The sequence below is a fragment of the Pteropus medius genome, unplaced genomic scaffold, assembly GCF_902729225.1.
Source record: "Pteropus medius unplaced genomic scaffold, Ma_sr-lr_union100, whole genome shotgun sequence".
Lineage (NCBI taxonomy): Eukaryota > Metazoa > Chordata > Mammalia > Chiroptera > Pteropodidae > Pteropus > Pteropus medius.
In genome coordinates this window covers 15,850,529-15,872,673 of record NW_024351543.1, presented here as the reverse complement: position 1 = coordinate 15,872,673, position 22,145 = coordinate 15,850,529, and the positions used below count along the sequence as shown (strand labels likewise).

The following is a 22,145-nucleotide window of genomic DNA, read 5'->3' as shown; positions in this document are numbered from 1 at the left end:
CTTCGTCGAGGTGCTTTGGAAAGTTTATGCACTTTCTACGTTACGAAACGTGTGCACTTACTCTGGAGTAAATACTGGGAGCAAGGAACGGAGGGCGGAGAGGGGCAGCTGAAAGTTTGCCAAAGTCCTCGGAGGGGCTGGTCTAGGAGACATGATTGGCAGCTACGCGAGAGAGCGAGGGCTGGAAGCGAGGAGAGGGAGAAGGCTCTCAGGCGGTGAGAGGTCCTGCCCAGCTGTTGGCGAGGAGTTTCCTGTTTCCCCCCGCAGCGCCGGGTGAAGTTGAGTGAGTCACTCGCGCGCCCGGACCGACGACAACCCCGCGCGCGCACACGCCCGGGGCAGGAGCCGGCCTCCTGCGCAGCTCCCCTCGGCCGCCGGGGGCCTCCCCGCGCCTCGCCGGCCTCCAAGCCCCCTCTTTGCTGCCGAGCCGGCGCCACATCTGGCCCGCACATCTGCCTGGCCGGCTGGGCGCGGGGTCCCGAGAGGGCGCGGCGTGGAGGTGCAGCCAGGGGTCTGGGAAGGCGCCGGCTGCTGCGCTCTGGGCTCGGTCTATGACGAGCATCGGGGTCTGCCATGGGTCGGGGGCTGCTCAGGGGCCTGTGGCCGCTGCACATCGTCCTCTGGACGCGCATCGCCAGCACGATCCCGCCACACGTTCAGAAGTCGGGTGAGTGGCCCCCAGCCGGGCTTGGCGAGGCGCCTGGGGTCCCCGGGGCTCCCAGCCCCTTCGCTGCGCTTGACAGGCGGCCCCAGGAACGCAGCGCCCGGGCGGAAACGGGAAAGTTTCCCCTCGGGCACCCACGCAGCGCTGCTCCCTTAGCCACGGGGATGTGCGAGTTTTTCTTCCAAAAGAGAAGGAAAGTTAAAGTGGCAAGGGGCGCAAGGCGCGTTTGGCCCGCTTTGTGCGGGCAGGAAAGGCGTTGTGTGTTGGCCGCGTTCGAGGCGCGCCCCCACCCCCGGAAAGGGAAGTTTGAGAAGTTGGTTATCTGAAGGAGGCAGGGGAACAGCGGCCCGGAGCGGCAGCCGCCGAGGCTGCCAAAGCAGCGGGCACACCTGGGGCCACCGCGGCCGGTGGCGATGCTGCGTGCCCACCCGGGATTTGCCGAGCCACCCCCTTAAGTGGCCAGTTACTCCAATCTTAGCTCCTGATAAGGGCTACGCATTCGCTCAGGCCGGCTTCTTGGCCCAGAGTTACTGGATAAAACTTTAAAGAAAAGAAGTGATTTCCAAAGGAAAGTTATCTGACTGCACTGAAGGCTTGGCCCGGATGGACTAGGGAGCGGGAATTGTCAGGTGGAGGCGGAGGATTGTTTACTAAGTGTCTGCTGGGGGCTGCGTGCTGGACGTGTTTCCTGGAGCAAGACAATCCTGCCTTCTGGGAGTTGATGGTCCTCTGCAATTATCGTTTGGTGGAAATGGAAGGGTTAAAATCATAAATCTGCTGCCCACCTGATCTCTCTATCTCCAGAGGTGTTTGTGGGGGTGTGTGGGGAGGGGGGGTGCGGTGGAAATGCACGAACTGAGTTCTTAAAGATATGTTATGGAAAGTACCAAACCCCTGAGACTTTAAAAGTTAGAATTTTCGCAGCTATGATCCACATAACTGAGTATTTGCAGCTGTACCCTGGGTAAGTGAGTATTTGGAGCTTTCGACACCTCGGTTTCCTCATCTGTAAAATGACATGGTTACATTTTGAATAAGTTTACATGCCCTTCATCTTTAATATGTTATGCCCCTTTGGTGACTTGGAGATGCCCTTGGAGATGCGTAGATCTAAGATGAAACGCATCACTCTGACGCACATGTTTGATTTACCAAGGGCCTCAGGCAGACTTACCCTTAAGTGTATCTAGAAGAAATATGCTCCAGGTTCTAAATGGTACATTCCAGAGTATTTGAAGTGGTTGAGAACTTCTTAAAAAAATTACGTTTCATATTGAAGGTCGCATGGAGATGGAAGTTTTTAATGGAATGACGAGGAAGCACTATTGTAATAAAAAAAAAATTCCTAACGCAAATTTGAGTTCTATGGTTTAATAAAATCCCAGTGTTTTATTCTTGAATGTTTTGCTACATTGCAGTACCAGAATGTCCAACTGTCTCTGATTATACCCCAGACTCTTAAAAACTCAGTTATATTTTGCTAATAAATATTTTAAATGCACCCTTAATTTTCTGTGTACATTAAAAATCATTAAAACTTTTGTTTCACATTACGAAAGAAGGAAATTTGTGGGCTCTGATTTTGTTAGGTTTTGTTTACAAGGATAAGATTTATGATTTGCAAATTCCAGACTCAATAGTTCATGAGTCCGTTTCATTTCATCTACATACACACTTTTACACAATTAAAAGCCTAGTGGCTTTTTATTTGGCCTTTTAAAGGTTTACAAAACCCACAGATTTCATACTTTTATGGAATGAAAGTTTCAAAATGGTTGAACTAAGGAATCATTTTGAGCATGTATGTATTCGAAATAAATTTTCGAAGATAGTTGAAGGTCGAAAGTAGCTATAATGAAATGAAGACAAGAAACCTAATTCCATGATTGCATTTTAATTTTCTATGTGAGTAAATGGTTTCAGGATTTTTCTAACATAATTGGTAGACTGTCAAAACATATTTCAAAATATTTTAATGCATGATAAGATATGAGGAAATGATATTATTTACAGCCTCCTAGTAGGTCACCAAAAAAAACAAAACAAAAAAAACAAAATCTTCTGTTTAGTAGATTGACAAGTGGGCAAAATATTTCAGTATAAGAACTTCACTAAGAAATACACTTTAAAAATTTTTTGTTTCTGAATTAGAATCATTGTTTCTAAATGCTCAGAATTAAGTAATTATTCTTTTGAGGAAAACTTTAAATGTCTGAAAACTCTTCAGAGCTGAAACATGTGACTTAACTTTTTGAATACCTAATAAAGATTCTTGTTGATAACTAAATGTTGGTAAAAGTGATATAAGCTTCTTTCCTAAAATCATGTTAAGGATATGCTTATTTTGTCAGGGTCAGAGACTAGAAATGAGTAGGCCCAGAGTTTGATCTTTGGTCTATTCACTTTTGTTCCCAGAAAGCACATTTTCACCTCTAGGCCACTTCCTTTAATAACATATTTTTAATGAGTTATGGTTTACACAAAACTCATCACATTTTGGATTCACCTTTTTTTTCCAAGATGGGACCCCATAGTGATGAGTCCTCATTATTGTCTGTGTGGTTGACATAGCTGCTACATGTTTTTCACCTCAGTTTACCAATCCTCAGTTATCAACACAACTTTCAAATTTTTCCTTTATTTTTTAACCCAATTTTTCCAATTAAGAATGACACTTCCTCGGTGCCATTATAAAAAGTGGCCATTACTCATTCTTCCTTCTCAACAGTATTTATAGTGGCTCCTTGCTCCAGGCAGGAGGCTCAGACTGGAGACACTATCCCAAATGAATAAGATAGACGTGGTCTTTGCCCTCACTGAGTTTAGCATTTGGGAGCGTGTCGAAGGCAAGGAGAACATTCATATTTTAACCCACTGTACGTGGGAGCATCATCGTACATGGTAGTTTATTTTCTAGACCCCTTTGTCAAAAGTTCATTTTACTGTTGAATGCACTCGGAGGGCGTGCAAGTAGAATGTTTCCTTTCAGTCCCTACGAACACGTGTTTTTCATTGACCTGTTCTTTTCTATACCTGCCTTGTCACAGGCCTGCAGTTGGGCCACCTCCATTCTCCATTCTGTAGCCACAATATATCCATCCAGTCTTTCTTTTGAGGATAGGCTTGGTGATAGAAGAGTATAGAGTAGGAGTTTTGGAATCAGGCCATGCTGGTTGTCAAACCCACCTCCCATTTACTGGCCTTGTTGCCTGTTCCAGTGATTTTCCTTCTGTAGCCTTCAGTACCCTCATTTGTAATATGGGGATTCTGGAGTTCTGGTGAAGATTAAATAAAAAAATACTCTAAAGTGCTTAACGTAGTGCCTGCCACATAGTAAATGCTCAGTAAATATCAGCTTCCATTATTATTATTGCCTGAATCTGACCTAACAAGGTCCTCAGTGACATGGCTCCCATCTGATTCTGCAGCTCCACATCTCTCCAAGAGTTACAGTTTCCCAGTCCATGCTCATCACCTTGTATACAGGTGCTGTGAGCAGTTTCGGTACCTGTGCCTTTGTTCACGGTGCTGTCTGGAACACCTGCTACCTGGATAATTTTCTCTCATCTTTTAAGACTTAACTCGTGTTATCTTCTTAAGGAAACCTGCTCTGAATGCCTCAGGTGGAGCTAATGTCCTCTTCTGAAGATAGGCCTCTCTTTTACCTGTAACAATGGTTAACAATAGTAAGCTCAAGTTATATCTTTATGTAACTTCCTTGCCTGTTAGGCCTTCAATTCTTTCAAAGGCAAGTGGTGTGCCTTATTCATTTCTCTATCTCCAGGTCTCCTGCAGTGCCTGGAACATCATTTAACATTCAGGAAATGCTGAGTTCAGCCTCCAATTTATCCTCCTGAAGGTTGTATGACTGAGTCTAGCATTTTAACAACCAGGCAGGCACTGTTTATTGGGAGTTTGATCTGAATGGTAAAATCATAGTTTCAATGAGAAGAGTTTCAGCTCTCACCTAAGTAGGCAATTTGGCACTTTTATTCTGATGAACTAGGGGAAAAGATACTACAATTTCTGACAAACATGATGGAAAGCTGCTAGAAGTTTCCATCCAACTCCTTTAGCTTTAGTGTAGGGCATTCAAAGCTATTGCAAACTTTTAAAACGTTTCACCAAAGAAATTTTGCAGTAAATACTGAATTCTCTCTCTTTCTCTCTCTCTCTCCTTTAACCTAGAAGGTTGTCGAAAGGAGACTTTCATTAACAATGAAGTGCTAAAATCTTAATTTAGTTTTTAAGTTTCTTTTTTCATCAGGGTTTTATGTTTTGGTTTATAAGCAGTGAAGCAGAGTTGGTCTAAGGGAAGTGCGCTCCAGCAGCAGCCACTGTCTGCTCTAGAGCAAGCAGTGTGGGTATTATTTAGGTCTGATGCAAATCGCCACAATGGTTTAAAATAAGGTGCACAGGAAATGTACTTCCTGGCTACAGCACGGCATTATATAGCCAATTTCCACATGAAAGCATAACTGTATCACCTTCTTAGCTTCAGCCCTCCAAGGGTTAATCCAGCAATTTTAACTCATGATTTTCAGTAGAAATGACTTAGCAGATATGTATTAGCAGCTAGAATACTCACCACTCATTTGGTATTCCCCATTTTTCTTATAATATTTTGCTCCCAGATACTTGTTGCTTCTGACTGAGACAACATAATGATGATTGTCTGCTTGGCATGTCAGAAGAGTTTGTAACACTGAGCAGGCAAATTGGCTTATCTCAGGGAGAAGTGGGGAGAAGAGAGAACTAACTTTTGAGAATCTACTCTGAGCTAGCCCCTTGACATTACTTATCTAATTTAATCTTCAGAGGAAGCCTGTAAGATAAGTTTTATTATCATTATTTTATAAATGGGGAAGATAGAGTCCGCCCAAGGTCATTTGAGGTGTGACTGGGCCTGTGTGTGTTCTAAGCTTGCCCTGCTTGCACTTTGCAAGCTCTTTTTCATGATGTATCTGTGTGTATGTGTGTGTTGGGGTGAAAGTTAGGGAGGGGGTAAAAGGACATCACATTTGAGAAAAGGGAAACTTACTATCTAATATCATCAATTCAATGATGATTTGCATTGCTTGCATGATCTGTCTCCTTCCTGATTGTCCTTGTTCTACAGAAAATCAAGATAAGATAGAGTCTCTTTGCACAAGGAAATTCTACTGTTCCTAGTCTGATAATGGCATCTTGGTGGTGGGACCCACTGTGGGTGATCTGGGTTGGACTATTTAGAGCAGTTGGACATGCACCATTTTCAAAGATGTGTAATGTGAAGCCCCCATTCCAGACACATAGGACCAGCATCTGTGTACAGGCCTCAAACAACTGCTGGTGAGGGCAGAAAGAGCAGAATTTATTCAATATAACAAAGACCCAACTAATATGAAAACTTGTGGATTAAGATTCTTCTCTTCATAAAAAGATCTGGCCTTTTACTTGCCATGATCAGCATTTTAGGTGTTGGCACTCAACGTGGAGCAACTGCCTCCTGGGATGTAGTCTACTTAGGATCTCTTGCTTAGGCTCTTAAGGGTTCCCTAGCATCTGTGTTTTGTTTACAAGGCGGAGCTATAGGTCATTAGAATGGATTTAGCTTCAGGGCAAGTGCCTATGACTGGTGAGATTTTATTTGGGAAAGGCCTCTTCTTTTAAGACATGTGTTTCTTTTTCCTCCTTTTTTTCTGATGAGCTATATCCTCTCAAATTTTTTCAGCTCATCTGAAATATATGGGCAAAAGGACCTCTGCCCTGGGCTTTAGAAGGTATTGCTTTTATTCTTCTCTGATCAGGCCCCTGTCCATCGGGGGAGTTGATTCCCGGCCTCTGAGTCCACACTTCTGCCTCCCTTCGTAGATCATGTTTCAAGTAACTGGGAACCCCAAATTCTCTGTCTGGATGGTCCTGGACCAGCTTTTACAGCCTACTTGGACCCTTAGGTCTATCTTTTTGAAGACCTTTACAGCCACTAGTCTGTGCACCTGAGGGTGGTTAAGGGACAGATATGTGTGTGGGGGGGAGTGTATAGTGTGTGTTAAACTTGGGTGTCTGTACACATCTCACAGAGTCCCACTTGATGAGTGATAGAACGGGCAGTAGCAAGAGGAAGGCAGAAACTGGGACAGTTCCCCACAACACCCAGTCCCAGGGAGGGACTTTGAGTAGTTCAAGAGTTTTAAAGTTGTACTTTCTTCCAAGACATTATGAAGACATACTTTTCAGTTAAAATGGAAGGATAAAATTTATTTTATTGAACAGTTTCTTAGCTTGATTTATAACTTTCAGTATTTTGACCTGTGGTGTTTATCTCCATATATCCTCTTCCCCTGGGCCTTCCAATGTCAATGGTGGCTCTGGAATCAAAAATATTCCTTTGCTGAGATGTTAGGGACAAACTTAGTTTTTATTGATTGTATCACATTTTCCATGGAGTAGAGATTACTCATTAATGAAAAAGCTGAGTTTGTAATCACAGTGCTGTATTTCCTTTAGGAAATTCAGCTTTTTGTAGTGTATATTTTCCTGAAAAAAAAACTTTAACTCAATTCATTTGACTTGTTCTATTTCTATTTCACATCATTTTTGTTTTTTTTTTTTTTAAGATTTCTCAGTGCCTTTGTTGCATTTCCTCTGTGTATCGGGAACACCAGGGCAAGGTGAAGCTTATCTGGATGTTTTCTTCTGTTATTATAAACATTTTATTTGAGTATTCCATGTCCTTTTTTCCAAGCTTCTTTAAAGAAAATAAGAATATTAGGAAAGCGTAAAGAAGTAAAAAGCACTCTAAAAGGTATAAGATTGTGCAAACTATGCATTTTAGAGAACCAGGTGTTTGGCAGAACAAACATGAAAGTCTTCGAAGAAAAATATGGGGCCAGGTGCCTATTTTCATCATATACCACAGAGAATTTTTATTAGTTTAAGTAGCTTTGGAGAGTCCATTGACTTAGGAGGAAACCCTCTCTGCTGCTTTGTGGATGACTACAGGTCATCCTAAAACTCTGTAAAAACCTTTCTCCACAGGGAGATGGAATTGGCCTCATGCTCCCTTTGAGTGGTGTTCCTATCTTTTCTCATGAGCCTTCGTGGATGGTTTCCCAATGATGTATGTAGCTACCACGTACTCAGATCTTACTGCTGCCCGGATCGTGCCGAGAACTTCATCTGTAGTAGTTAACCTTCAAAATAACTCTGAGATAGATTTTATAACTCTCATTATACATTCTCTAGAGATTAGGAAACTTAATGAAGGCCACAAAATTAGCAAATGATTTTGCTGGGGCTGGAACCAAAATGGTCTGATTTGGGGACCTAGACTCTAATTGTTATGCTATACTGAAACTAGACCACCTCAATTGACATAAACAACCTCTCCTTTATAGCATGGGTGATGGATGGGAAACTCTAGGGATTAAGAGAAATAATAATATCCAATATTTTTCTAATGCTAATTTAGCATTTGTCATATATTACACCATTCGATTCCTTTAGCTAAATAAAATACAATTTGATTCATATTCAAAGCAGTCAGATACGCTGGTCTTTTGATCTCTTTGATGAAAAAATGAAATGTATACATTTGGTGATAATCTTGGCTGAATCACGAAATAGTTACACCATCAGGGAGTTTAGGTATTCTGAACAAAACAGGAGCTTTATTGGAGGAACTGGGAGAATTCGAGGATGCATAAACATGTAGGGGATATATATGGAATGCCAAAGTGAATTTACCGTCATGTGAATGGAACTTAACTCAAGCCTTCTCCCTGGTACAGGATTATCTCTTGGCTCTGGGAGGGGCCCTGGCAATGTGGTTAACGAGTGTCATCAAGTTAAAGACTAGTTAAGAAATCTAGCAATGCCCTGAATGTTATAGTTCATATATAAAAGAAACTTGCTAAAGGTTTTCTCAAATTTAGAGGCAATCCAAAACATTTATATGATATTACTTATAATGAGTGATGAAACTGAAACTTTTCCAAGTTATTCAAGAATAAATTATACATTCTGATCACTTCTGGAGGAAAGATTGAATTATTTTCTTTTCTTTCTATAGTGAATATTACAAAATATCTTTGAAGAGGTGATGAAAAGTATGCAAGCAAAAAATGTACCACAAATATTTCAGAGGTACATCAGGTAGTTAATTAACACAAATATTTGTTTTCTTTCAAATTTTATATTTGTATTATTTACAGCTTTCAAAAAATTTTATAATTTGCAAGATACCATTTTAAATTCTGAAAAATCACTTTCATACCTAAATTTCTATTCTTAATATTTGTATTCTATTTCTTAAAGAGTGTTCCTGAAATATATAAACTTCAGTTTCCGTAAGACCTAACTCTAGGCCTAATGGTAGGATTTGCTTGTTGGCTTAGAAAGTAAATAAAAAATACCTCTTCTCCTTTTCTCTAAATATGTTATTATCACAAACCTTGATCTTGAGTAAAAGGTAACACAGATCTAACTAACCCTTTGTTTGAAATTAAAACTCTGCCTATGAGACAGCTGCTGAAGACCAAAGCATGTTATCCTGGCATTCGAGGGGCCCGGATAACCTGGTTAAGTCCTTTGTTCCCACTATGTCTCATTTTTCTTCTATGAACAGTGATAAGAATTGGACTAGGTGAGACTTTCTGCTTTTTCTATTGAGATGTTTCATTTTGTATGTTAGTAGAGGAAACCATTGTTGACTTAGAAAACATAATCATTAACTAATCAAAATAGAAAGCCAACAAAAGTCAAAAGAGGTCAGATCCAACAAATACCACGAACATCCACTTGGAGTTTGTTGGGGATGACTGCTGTTAAAAAAAGAAAAAGAAACCAGAGTTATTTTGAAAGTTGCCTGGTACAGGTGCCTGAGCATATGTCCTCACTAAATAGCATGTTTACTTCAGCTAACACTCACTCCTTGCTGAAGAAAAGGCTTCCTTGGTTTTGGTGGTAATCCCATTTCTCGTTGGTTAATTATGGTGTTTTCATTCTCCCCTTCCTCTGAGTTGGTAAAAGTGTCTGTGAAGGTTTTTCCTAAGGCAGAGAATTATGAAATGCTTTGCTATGTCTAGGAAAAGAAAGCCCTAAAGGAGCTTCTATATTTTGGGGGAAAAGAAAAGAAACTTGTCTGAATATAATTAGTCTTCTGTTGCCTTTCAAAGATTTCTTCGCCACTCTTCTTAAAATATTCTCAGAAAAGACAGAATTTGCCACAGATTGGCAGTTTGCAAACTGCTTTTTTAGGCAGAGAAGTAGCTGTGAGTCCCATAATTTCATCTGTATGAAGTGTTCTGTAGATACCAGTTAGCAGAGAGGAAGAATCTTCTAACTATTGCTTTGAATGAGTGTCTTGTCGCTACATATCATGTTTGTGTTTTATTCTCTAAAACCTATAGTATTAGGCAAAAAAAAAAAAATGCATTTCAACGAGATCCTCACATGATCCACGTGGGCATTGAGTTTTGAGGAGCATTGCTCTAATAACATGGAAGCACTTTTTTCTTTTTTTTTTTTTAGAGTTACGAAATTTATTTCCTTTTTGTTTTTTAAAATTTTCAATTATAATTGACATTTAATATTATTTTATATTAGTTTCAGGTATACAGCATAGTGCTTAGACATTTATATAACTTATAAAGTGATCTACCAGGTTAGTCTAGTACCCACCTGGCACTATACATAATTATTACAATATTATTGACTAATATTTCCTGTGCTATGATAAACGTCTCTTGGAAACACTTTTCACAGAGGAGTCAGATGATCTGCAGTGACTTCAGTGGATCAGATCAGGCTCCTTTCTGTCACTGTGGAAGGCGTCAAGGAAGAGTAGCTCCTAGTTTTATGAGAGTGTTTTGACTCCTCCGAAGCTACAAGATTCGTTTTAAAGTGGTTGTAATTAATGCACTGAGGCTAGCAGAAGAGGGAATGCATTGATGGCAGGTCAGTAAGTCACTTTTAACCAGCCTGTTTCCCCAGAGCCTTCTTCATGGCTCTTTTCTCCACTGAATGTCCCTTGACCACCACCAACTGTGGGTCCCAGGGATCTGTGTCTCTGCTGAACTCACAGTGTTCATCTTGTTTACTCATTAGGCATTTAATCACAGGCCTCCTTGACATTTGTAGGCCTTAATTCAGAGCTTTTGTACCGTGGCATATCTTAAAATATGTAGCACTCTGCTGTGTACCAAGTATGTACCCAATAAATTTGTGAATTAGTGTCAGGTTTTCCAGGCAGTAGTTCTACTCTTTAACATTAAAAAGAAAAAAGTCTCTTCTTTTGTCTCAAGAAACTTATTTGGTTGTTGCTCAGTGCAGACTCATTAAATTTTTCTTGAATCTCTCAACATTTATTTTAGACTGTTCTGAGAACATCATTATTGGCTTTTCTGTTGATCGGCTTCTATATTTTACTCACCATAAGGCAGTTTTTTGCACCTAGATTACTTTTGTCTTTAAGAATTATAGGTTCCTGTCAGTTACAATAACCAGTTCTCACAACTGCTTTCTCATTTTTCCAAATAATTTTGTTTTCTGACTTTTTTTTTATCTGAACTATTCTTCGCAACAAAAACAAAAAATTTCCATTGCAACCTATATCTCATATTGCTCTCTGTTGCATCAAATCTCAACTTATTCATCAGAATAGTTTTAAAACCTCGATACCTAGAACCTCTTAATCAAACATTTATTTACAACAGGAACTAGTTACACGAAATGCATAACCATTTGGTTTCATTTTTGCTCTTACATTATGCTACCACAATGCAAGTCTGAACTCTTATTTTCTGTCATCTCTAAGAATCTCATTAGTATCCGCCTGCGGACTCCCCTGGTCCCTTATCTCTTTGACACACATGCATTGCCATCAGCTATATCGCCCCCCACCTCCATGCACATCATTTTGAATAGGTGATCTCTGGTAGAAAAACTTCCACGGGTCCTCTCCATGGATCCACGTGATTACATGGCCCTCACTTCCTCTTCGAGGTCAAGGCTTGCATCGGTATCCCTGGCTCCTAAGATATACAGATGAGACACAGGATGGTTTGATGACTACATGCATGAAGGAGGCCAACCCTCTCTCCGACCTCTCATTCTACCCTGTGCATGCCTCAGGCGCTGGTTCCACTCTAACCAGGCTTCCTCACATCTTTTAGCTTTCAAATGTTCTAACTTGTGACTCTTCTGCTCCCTCAGATTTTCAATTCTCTACTTGTACCCGACAACACCTCCACCTTCTGAAATAATGCCTGGCCAAATGTCGCTTCTTCTATTGGGTCTTCTATTATTACCTGGGTCAGATTTTCCTTCTCCTCTTCACAGACTCTCTAACAGGCCTTGCTCCTCGCTCACGTGAACTTGGCTGCTGAGGTACCAGTGGCTGTCTGTGTGTGTGTTCCAACTGTCTTCCTAGAATGAAAACTCTTTGAGATAGGACTTATGCTTCTCCGCACTCAGCACACATTCTCAATAAAATGTTGTTGCTGTTTGAATCCATCATTTTTAAAGGCCAGGGGCAAACTGCTTGTAAATCCAAGATGGGGTGATAGGGCACACACACACATACACACACACACGTGCACGCGCACTTGCCCTACACAGCTTACCTTTTCACTGCCAAGTGTGTCGTTAATGGCTGTGCTGTTTATAGCCACCTACAGTATTGTTGGAGAGAACATGGGCTTGTGAGAAGTTTCAAGCGATCTGATGTGTGTAAGTTGCACTTTACAAAGGAGGTTTCCTGGGGGAGCTGCAGTCTATGGGTGTTAAGGGCTGTTGTTTTTCCATCCATCACAGGCTGCCTTTGATTCATTTATCTCCTCGTGTGTGAATCTTTTATAGAGGGATCAACGTGTTATGACTGGAGAGGCCAGAAAAAGTCATAAAGTAAATCATACCGTCTGACTCAGAACAGTTTTTTGCCACTCCTGCCTTTCATTTTTATGAATCATAGGTTATCTCCTATTGTCATGATGGTTGAGAAGGGGCAGTTGAATGAAGAAGTCTTGGAGCATAGAGAATGCCTGAAGACACCCTTCTATATGCCTGAGGGCCAACATCCCATACTGCAAAGATGACTTCCGGTTGTACTTTTTGGGAAGTCCTGCTAAAAAGGCACATGCTAAGGAGCTTTAAATACAAAGGCTTTCTTAGATGGGTACTTAGTAGGAATGGGTCTCCATGGAAGATCTTAAAGGTCTTCAGCCCCTAATTCCATCTCAACTCCATCAGCTCCCTGTAAAGCCACCCTAAATGAACATGCAGGCTAGAAAACAATGGTAGTGTGCTTCCTATGCCAGCACAGCTTCCAGACTAGCTTCTCTTCCAGCCTCCCCTCTATGGAAGTTCTGGAGCTACTGTTGACTTCACAACATTACTTAGATGTGGACTAGCAATACCTTACCTCCTCTTTCTAGGGGAGAAAAGATGAAATAAGAATTTTATATCTTAATATTTCCTGGGGCACTTATTGGATGGTTGAGATAGAATACTTTCAATTTGATGTACTACTGGTAAGCTTTCAAACTGCTGAAAACAATTCTCTTCCAAGATTTCTATGATGATGTTGGTGAGGATGTTTGTGGCAATTATATAACCACTTGTATTTCTTCAGCACTGTGCAAAGCATTTTGTCAAACACAGAGTGTTTCCTGTTATCAATTTATTAATGAGATGCTTATGATGTCTTCAGGGCACAGGAGGGAATCTAGTTTCTTAACAGTTCAATGTTCACTTCTTGAATAACTGTTGGAACTACAATAAAACCTACTTCAAGCTTATTGGCTTTGCTACTCCTCAAGGTATAACTTCTTTTATATAGAAGCAATTGACTAGATGATAGACATTTGTATTACTTGTGTTCTGCCAGACAAGACAGTTTTGTTCTTCTGTATATCTGTCTTTATGCAGGCATTCATCTTTAAGTTCTGGGAAAGGAAGCCCTCAACAATTCTGAACCTTTGATACAATGTACTATTCTGATTATGATCAATACTTTAATAAAATTAATGTTAAAGAGAATCTTTAGAGCGAGCTCTTGAAAACCTTGGGAAAGTCTGACTGAATCGGTGTCAGTCCTCTTGAATCATCATCCCGTGATACACAAGACAATCATGGAGGCAGATCTGCCTCTTGTTCTCTAAACTGAAGTGTCTTGAATTTATATGAAAAAGAAGGGACCAGAGAGGGTAGTCGATGATTGTGTTGGTTGATAGCAGCCACTCGTGTGCCCCTTGTCAGCAGTGACCCAGGCTGCAGTAGAAGGTCCTGATTTTAATGAACAATTCTGCCCACAGCCCCTTTTCGTGCATATCTCTTGGAGATATATAAAATATCTTTTGTTGTTAAAATAGATGTCCAATGAATAGTAAAAGCACAACGAACATTGTAAAAATAGCCGTTTGCCTACTTGTCCAGGCAGATAGAAACTAGTGCCAGGAAAACAGAAAAGAGAAGTGATTTGAATAACTTTACTATTATTGAGACTTATGGGAGAAAGAGCACCACTGTGACCAAAGTCTAGTCTGGCACCTTTGAAGAAAACATATTGACCATGTCTGCTTATCATAATTTTTAATAATCCCATATGTTAATAGAATACTTTATTATCCATAAAACAGTTTTATTACACGTCATGTTTAATTTTAAAAACAACCCTCTGAAATGGATATAATTATCCTGTTTTATAGATAATATGGAAATGGAGACCCAGAAAGATGAAACCATCCGAGGCATTATAAAATATCACAAATTTGTTTTTTCATATTTTACCATTTTTAATTATTGTGTTTCCTTGCTGCTTACTTTCTGAGTAAACCCAAGATAAAAACTATGGTCGCATTGTGTTTTTGAATTTTTGTAGCTAGGAGGGGATGGAAGGGATGAAGGGGTTGACACTGGAAGCCTTATCCTTTGCCTCAAAAATTAGTCATGTTTAGAATGGGAGAATTTCATCTTTCAAGACACATTTCTTTAAGGGTTTTGTCCATCAGTCTCACTGGAGTTCAAGCTATGTAATGAGTCATTTTTCTTTCTCTTTTTTTCTTGTGGGGACAGTTTCTCTTTTTAAGCACCATGCGGTCTGTCTTCTTGAGGGTTAAGTCACCATTGTCAGTACACAGATGCCACCATTGATAAGAGACTATTGCAGTTGCTACAGTCCTGTAGTTTTGCTCTTCCTCAGAATTTCAACGTGCTTCACATAATCAGAGATATGGGTGTCTTTACGTAGGAATGGTGCTTCATCACATTAGCATAGAGGTCAAGTAAGACCTCCGGTTTCCTTTTGCAGAACTTCTTAAACACAGATGTCTGAATAAAGATCTAGAGAGGAACAAAATTGTTTCGACTGACATGACGCAAGTAACAGATATCTAATATTTAGTCAAATTGCTTTTATATAAAAAGTTTTACCTTGAGGAGTAGCAAAGCTTACTTGTATGACTGTGACATTTTCAAAGGATATGATAAAGAATGATCTCGGTTAGTAAAAGTTGTATTCAGTTTGCCAGCTAGCACACAAAGCTAATTTATACTCTTGCTTTCCTGCAACTTGCTTTGCATAAATGTTACTTTGCCCACAATATAAAAAGAGAAATTGAGTCATGATGTTGTTTCAATCTTTGGTTAAGGAAGCACATCAAATCAGCTCGCACACTGTAATATGGTGTTCTTTCTCTTCTTTTCCACCAGTTTTCATTAGAATGATTTTCCCATGGACTTGGGACTGATGATCATTCTGATCTTTCCTCTTCAACAAAAATTTCCTAGAAAAAAATGAGCTTTATTAAATAATGACTGGGTTCATGAATTTATACTTGGAGAGATTTTCTTGAAACTGTAATAGGTTTTACTGTTACCTTTTTATGTACTTTCTTTTTAAGAGGATTCCACAGTAAATCTTCTGGAATAATGCCTTTTATATATAATCCTTTAAAAATTATAATTTTTTGCATACTGAATCCTGTTAAGGCAAATGTCATTGTACCAAGAAAAATACTCAAATTTTGCACATTTTATATCTGGTATATAAGTGGTGCTCAATAGATATTTGTTTAATGGAATGAGGAAGAAAAATACCACAGAAACTAAGCAGAGAAATTAAATTATAGGAATATATTGACTTAGATGTTACCTTGTTTGTGTTACATCTATTTAGCTTTGTGCTTTTCTGAAGGACAAGCTTATCCACCACTGTTAACTCTGATTTAAAGAACTGTTTATCTTTTTAACTTCTTTGCTCGGTTATCTAAAGGGAGATACACTTTCTCATGTAGCTCCTGGAATTCACTATTCATTTTGCCTCTTGGGGTCAAAACACTTTAGAATTCAGTTTTCTCAGGAAATCTGCTCCTCAGATCTTTCAAAAAGATCTCCCTTTAAGCTTATTGTCCCCATGGTGATTGGGAAAGGATTTCCACCCTCTAAAAAGATAGGAACTTGTAAAATCCACACTTAAAAATTAATCTAAAAAATGATCTTGCAGGAAGAATTTGTACAATAGCAACCAAATGCCTTAGGGCCAATTTTGTTCATGATCTCTGCCTCATCCTAAAACATTATTAAAGTTTGAGTCACATAAGAAAATTATTTGGATTGGGCTTGACTCTACCTGTATACATGTATTATGAGGTTCTATTACAATGCAATTTGTGATTTTCCTTAGCAGCTAGGCAGATTGAGATACATTGCTTTTAGGCCAGTCCACTTCTATTCAGTGCTGCCGTGGCTCCTATCTCTAACCCCTAAATTTGTTCCTGTTGGGTTTTTCACTCCATATAGAACAGATCTTCTACTGAACTTTTTTTTCAGCTCTAGCTGCACATTAGAATCCTCTAGAGAGCTTGTATAACAATTCTAATGCTTGAGCCTAACCCCTAGAAGTTCTGATTTATTTGCCCTTGGGTCAGGGGCTGGTATCAGTATTGTTTCAAAAGATCTCCTGATGATTCTGATGTGGAACCCAGGTTGAGAAACACTGATCTAGCCTATTCCTGATAGGTTACAAAAACGGAACTTGATCCGAGAGGTTAAGGTGCTTACTTGATATCCCCCAGAAAATAAGTACCTTTTACTGAGTTCAAAATTTTTCATCTTCGGACTGTTTTACTAAATCCAGTATAACAAATATGAAGCAAGTTTTGGAGTGAAGTCATGGGAGAATCAAAATCCCTTTACTTCTGGAAATTTACCTGCAGAGTGGGGTAAACAAAGGCCCATCTAAATGGCTCCCTCACAATGAAGGGGGTTAAAAATGAAGGCCAAAGTAGATAGAGCCTCGTGGGTTGGGTTGGTGGTGAGTAGTAAGGATGATTTTCCAAAGGAGAAAACAGCTGACCTGAGTCTGAAATGCTGGGTACAACTCAATGGCACAATTTTGTACTTGTTAGCCCCAGAGTCATGCTTCTCTACCTGCTTCAAGGAAACAGAGGGGAAGCTAGGAAGACGCTTGCCCGGGGTTATATCCACCAACCATACAGAGGATTTCTCCAGCTCTTCCTGCCACATCCAAGGTGGACAGTCGGCTCGCTAACTTACTTGGACCTCCCCTCATGGGCAGTGTTGGACACCAGGTATCCCTAGAGAAGCCCTTCGGAGTCCCTTCTCTCAGTCACAGCAAACCTCCCAGCTGCTAGCAGAGGAACCGACCTCTTTCTGGGGCTTAGGTCGGGCATCTTGGGGATCATCCCTTGGCCATGCACTGGTGGAAATGCTGATTGTGGAAAGGTCAGAAGGCGTTAATTGATCAAAGGGTTTTTGATAAGCCGGTTGTTCAGAAGAAAGCTAATCAGATTATGGAGGCCTTAAATGTCAGGCCATGTAGTTTAGGCTTAGGTCTCTGAGTCACTGCCAAATTGCAAGTAAAAGAATGACATAATTAAACCAGTGCAAGGCCAGGGGTTTGTGAGGATGTGAAGGTAGCAAATCCCTGTTTTCCTTTCCCACAATGCCTCTGCAGTTAGCAGAAGGCAGGGGTGCTCATTAAAACCTCATTCAGCACCTGGGCCCCTCCTGTTTCTGATCCCACATTGGGGCCAGGATTCCATTGTCAGTACTTCATACAATCATTCCTTATTTGCACTTGAAAAGATATATGGGGAAGCTCTTAACAGTCCAAGAACTTTCAGTATTCCTACCTTATCCTGAGGTTCTCTCCAGACCTCACTGCACACAGTGTAGCCTGCTGAATCCTCTGGACTAAGGTGTAAAAAAAAAAAATTGTTAATTCCTGAGAGTGCCTTATTTTGCCTGGGCCTCTCTCATAGACATTTTCCTGATATGCTTGCACCTTAAGTACCTTAAACATATGCTTCATATTTTTAGAATTCTGAAGAATTTCAAGTTTCAGTTGGGTAGAGCCTTGATGGAATACTTTTATTATATCTAATGCCATTTTAATGGGCTTGAGACTGGGAGATTGGGTTGATTAGATAAGGTAGGAATTTACCAAAGTAGAGAAAGTTGCCAGTAGCCCAGACACTTGATATTTAAATTGCTTTTTACTTAGTAATCTCCATGATGATATTGGGACAAATTATGTAGCCATCTTAGAGAGCAGCACTGTTCCTAGAACTTTTCTGCAGTGGTGACAGTATCTTATTTCTGTGCTATGCAACATGGTAACCATTAGCCACATGTGGCTTGAAATGTGGCAGGTGCAACTAAGGAACTATATTTTAATTAATTCAAATGTCAACAGCCATATGTGGCTATCGGCTATCATAATGAACAGAACAGTTATAGATTAAATTCCCATTTTCCTCAAATCCTCTAAAGAGGCACATTCAGGTCACTTCTGAGCATTTGTAATCATAGCGAGACAGATTAAATTATTTGTACCTTTTCATTCCCGTACTTTGGAATTACAGCCTGCTACTGTCCTGGATACATAATATTTTAATGTTTATGGAAGTAGTCTTTAGTAATGCACTCTAATTATAATACTTTGTTGTAGGAGGATCCAGCCAGGCCTTTTTTTTTTTTTTTTTTTTTATCATTTGTGTTTTTAGTTTTAATCGTAAAGGGCTGTAAAAATAGTATGGTCTTGTGGGAGAAAAATCTGCTTAAAGTCAATGCACATGGAGTGCTAGGGACTATAAACCATTCAGACTCCTGGAAATACTGGGTAAAGAGAAGTTTAAGAGGCAGGTAAGTCTCCAAAGAGAAAGTCACCCTAGAGGAATGCTTTTAATTAATAGAGCTTCCTTCACAGGAGTCCAGTGGAAGTGGCTTCCCTGAGGCCATTGGGATTTTCCCTTGTGAATAAATTTTACCCCCATGATCACTTGTGCGCTAAGCTCTTCTAGGAACTCCCCCTTATTTGGCATGCTGTGACTTAAACTCTCCAAAAAACCTTGACAAAAAAAGGCCAGCATTTTTTATAAAATGTTAATTTCTTGCTGTAAGCTTATGTGGGCTTTGACTAGAAACGGAATCTCTGCTTCAGCTCTGTGTTATGTTTCAGTCATTGAAATGGGGCTTAATAAGAATTACTTAATACCTTAGGAGTCAGATGAGCCCTACTTAAAAAAAAAAAAAAAAAAAAAAAAAACTTGTCTTTTATCTCTGGCACAGGGATTTACATTTTGAGAGGTCGTGCCAGCTGACTTGAGACCTCACAGGTTTCAGCTTGTTGCCAACAAGTCCGGTCCATTTTTCTTACTTCTGGAAACTCCTGCTTCTGCCACTCATGGCTTATAGGTTTACCATGGAACTCTAGCCCTTGTCCCTAATTGCCCCTACCTAACGGAATGACTACAGACAGCCAATCATTTAATATAAAACACATTTCTTAAGAAATCAGGATGGAACTTTAATTACAAATGGTATCCAAACCAGTAGGCAGGTCTCTTCCCGGTGGGACTCCTTTTCTAGCTCTGCCTTCTTTCTCCTTTCCTGTCCTTGTAGTCTTCAACTTTAAGGCTCCCTGGAAGCTAAGGAACACTGGTCTTTTCAGATTTCTTTCAGTGTTGTCCAGAAGAACCGTCTGTGGTGATAAAAATCTATATCTATCCTAGTCATATGTGGCTGCTAAGCACTTGAAAATGGCGAGTGCAACTTGAAACTGAAACATGATTTTATTTAACTAAAGTTAAATGTAAAAATCCTCGTGTGCCCATGGCTACCATTTTGCACATTGACTATAAATATCCTCCATGTTTGGGTTCAACGTGACTTTTTTTTTTCCTAATGTTTTATTCCCTCTGTGAGCCTATCTTTATTCCTTGTCTAGACTGCAAATACACATTTTATATATGAGGAATTTATCATAAGGGTAGAAGAATTCTCTTGGAACTTAAGGGTGGGATATGAAACTTGGCTTCGGAGGATTTAGGGAAACGGAAAGCTTAAACAAGTATTTACTGAGTACGAACTCCCAGGTGCCAGCAATGTCCAAGTTCTGGAGTACAGCAGTGAAGTCAACAAAGTCTGTATAAACAAGTGAGCAAACAGGATTCTACTAATACGTCAGGGATGATAAATGCGGGGTGAGAGGCAGAGAACGATGGTGAGCGTTTGTTATTTCAGAAAGGGTTGACACATCCCTATCTGAAGAAGGCAGATATCTGGGATAAGAACATTCTAGTTGGAGGAAACAGCAAGTTCATATGCCCTAAGAACAGAGTGTGCTCATCATCTTTTCCTCTCTTCAGCACTCCTCCAGGGTCTTTCATTTTTGCTTCTCTCTTTTTGCATTTATAGACAGACATTTTTACGTTGGACTCTGCCAGAAGTGGAGCCAGTCTGCAACCCATTGGTGTTAGACTAAGATAAATGAGAGACTGAAATATAGTCGAAATTACTTTCTCAGTCAGCTCTAGGGCCATGAAGCATCTTACACATCTTATCTCTCACGCCTAGGTATGTTTAACAAATAAGATTGCATGGGCGACAAACTGAAGGTGCAAAAGTTAGCTGCGTATCTGAGCTTGCATGAAAAGGCTTCTTAAGAACTAGAAAGTGTTGTTATCCTTTGACTTCGTAGTCAGAGGTAAATCCCTGGAAGTAAATGCTATTTCAGTCTGCAAATGTGGCCATTTTTCATAGATGTTAGGAGCCCATCATATTCCAATACTATGTGAGAAGAATGCATTTCAAAGACTTTGAGTGTGGTTCTCATTTTCCATATTAAAATGGCTACTGGAATCTATCTTAACTACCGCAGCCTGTTGACAATCAAATAATGTCATCATGTAAATGCTGTCCTCTCTTCTCACCAACTTGACTAAGACTATTAGGGTTTGGAGGGAAAATGATTCTTCACTCACTGATGAGTAGTAACATCACACAATGGCAGCTACTTACCTCACGAGAGACCTTTATGCTATTTACCACAAATAACATTAAGGTCGTGACAGCAATGAATAATGCCCAGGAAAGGCAAAGAGCAGCCTCACACTTTCTCATCCAACTGCACTGTGAGAAAACAAGCCAAATTGCCCAGTTTAGAGACAGATTCTCAGATTTTGTTTCAAATTTCCTGCCCTTTGTTGTCCTTTCTTGAAGCCTTAACAATGCTCAAAACTTGTTTCTTTTTATTTTACTTCCTCTGCTTGAAAAACATGAAGAGTGTATGTGTGTGGGGGTGGGGAAGTGGTTCAAAGTGTTTGGTGTTATCTCAGAAACCAAAGTGAATCTTAGGTGCCTTTTATTCCTCTTATGCTAAGTAGCCAAGGGTAGTTTGGCTGCTACTAGTCAAATAAAAGCCTCCCCAATTTCTTTTAGAAGTGGATCACTATTTTTATATATCAGTGAATTTACTGGTTTCCACATTCATTTCCTGAAAGTTGACTATATTTGTTTTCCTCAATTTGCATTTGGGGAAAATCAGCCTTGAATAGATGATATAGGAGAATGAGATTCATTTTGAATTGTGGCTTTTAGTTCAGCCATGTGGCAGACCCTGGACTGAGATGATCATCCTGGAGCAAGACCAAATGACAGTCATTGCCCTCAGAAAGCTTACAGCCTGCTGTCTGCCAGCCTGGCAAATTACTTAAATTCTTTCCCCTTCTGTAAAATGGGAACAATAATACTAATCTTCGTAACTATTTGTTAGACATAATCAAAGCTTCGATCAAGCAATAGGATGTTTTTACACAATCGTACCTATTATTATTATTATTATTATCATTATTATTATTATTATTATTATTACTCACCATTCAAGCTGAGCCCAGAGAATGAATTCAGAGTAAGCATGGACTGGAAACATTAGAAACATGATCAACGTTGTTGTTTTAAACTGTTCCAGTAAATGTCTCTGCTCTAAATCAGAATTTCCTCCACATCTCCCATAACTTTAGAGGAAGTGCCTACAGAGGCTGAATGGAAAGTGATCCTTCCATAATTTTCCTTCCTTCTGACCTCGTGATGCACAAATGACACGGCGTAGTTTTGTTTTTACAAGACTGATCAGCTGTCAGGTTCAGATTTAAGTCTGCGAAGGAGTGTTAAGGGAGACGTGGTGCTTACACAGTAT

General features: G+C 40.0%; 1 protein-coding gene across 1 annotated transcript in view; it reads left to right on the top strand.

Annotated features, from left to right (window-relative positions):
- Window positions 1-240: 240 nt before the first annotated feature.
- The window catches only part of TGFBR2 (transforming growth factor beta receptor 2), an 81,559-nt gene continuing 59,654 nt past the window's right edge, over window positions 241-22,145 (top strand). The window contains exon 1 of the mRNA XM_039843481.1: window positions 241-667. Within this exon, the coding sequence (XP_039699415.1) occupies window positions 574-667 (94 nt within the window). The 5' untranslated portion in view covers window positions 241-573. The remainder of the gene's footprint in view (window positions 668-22,145) is intronic.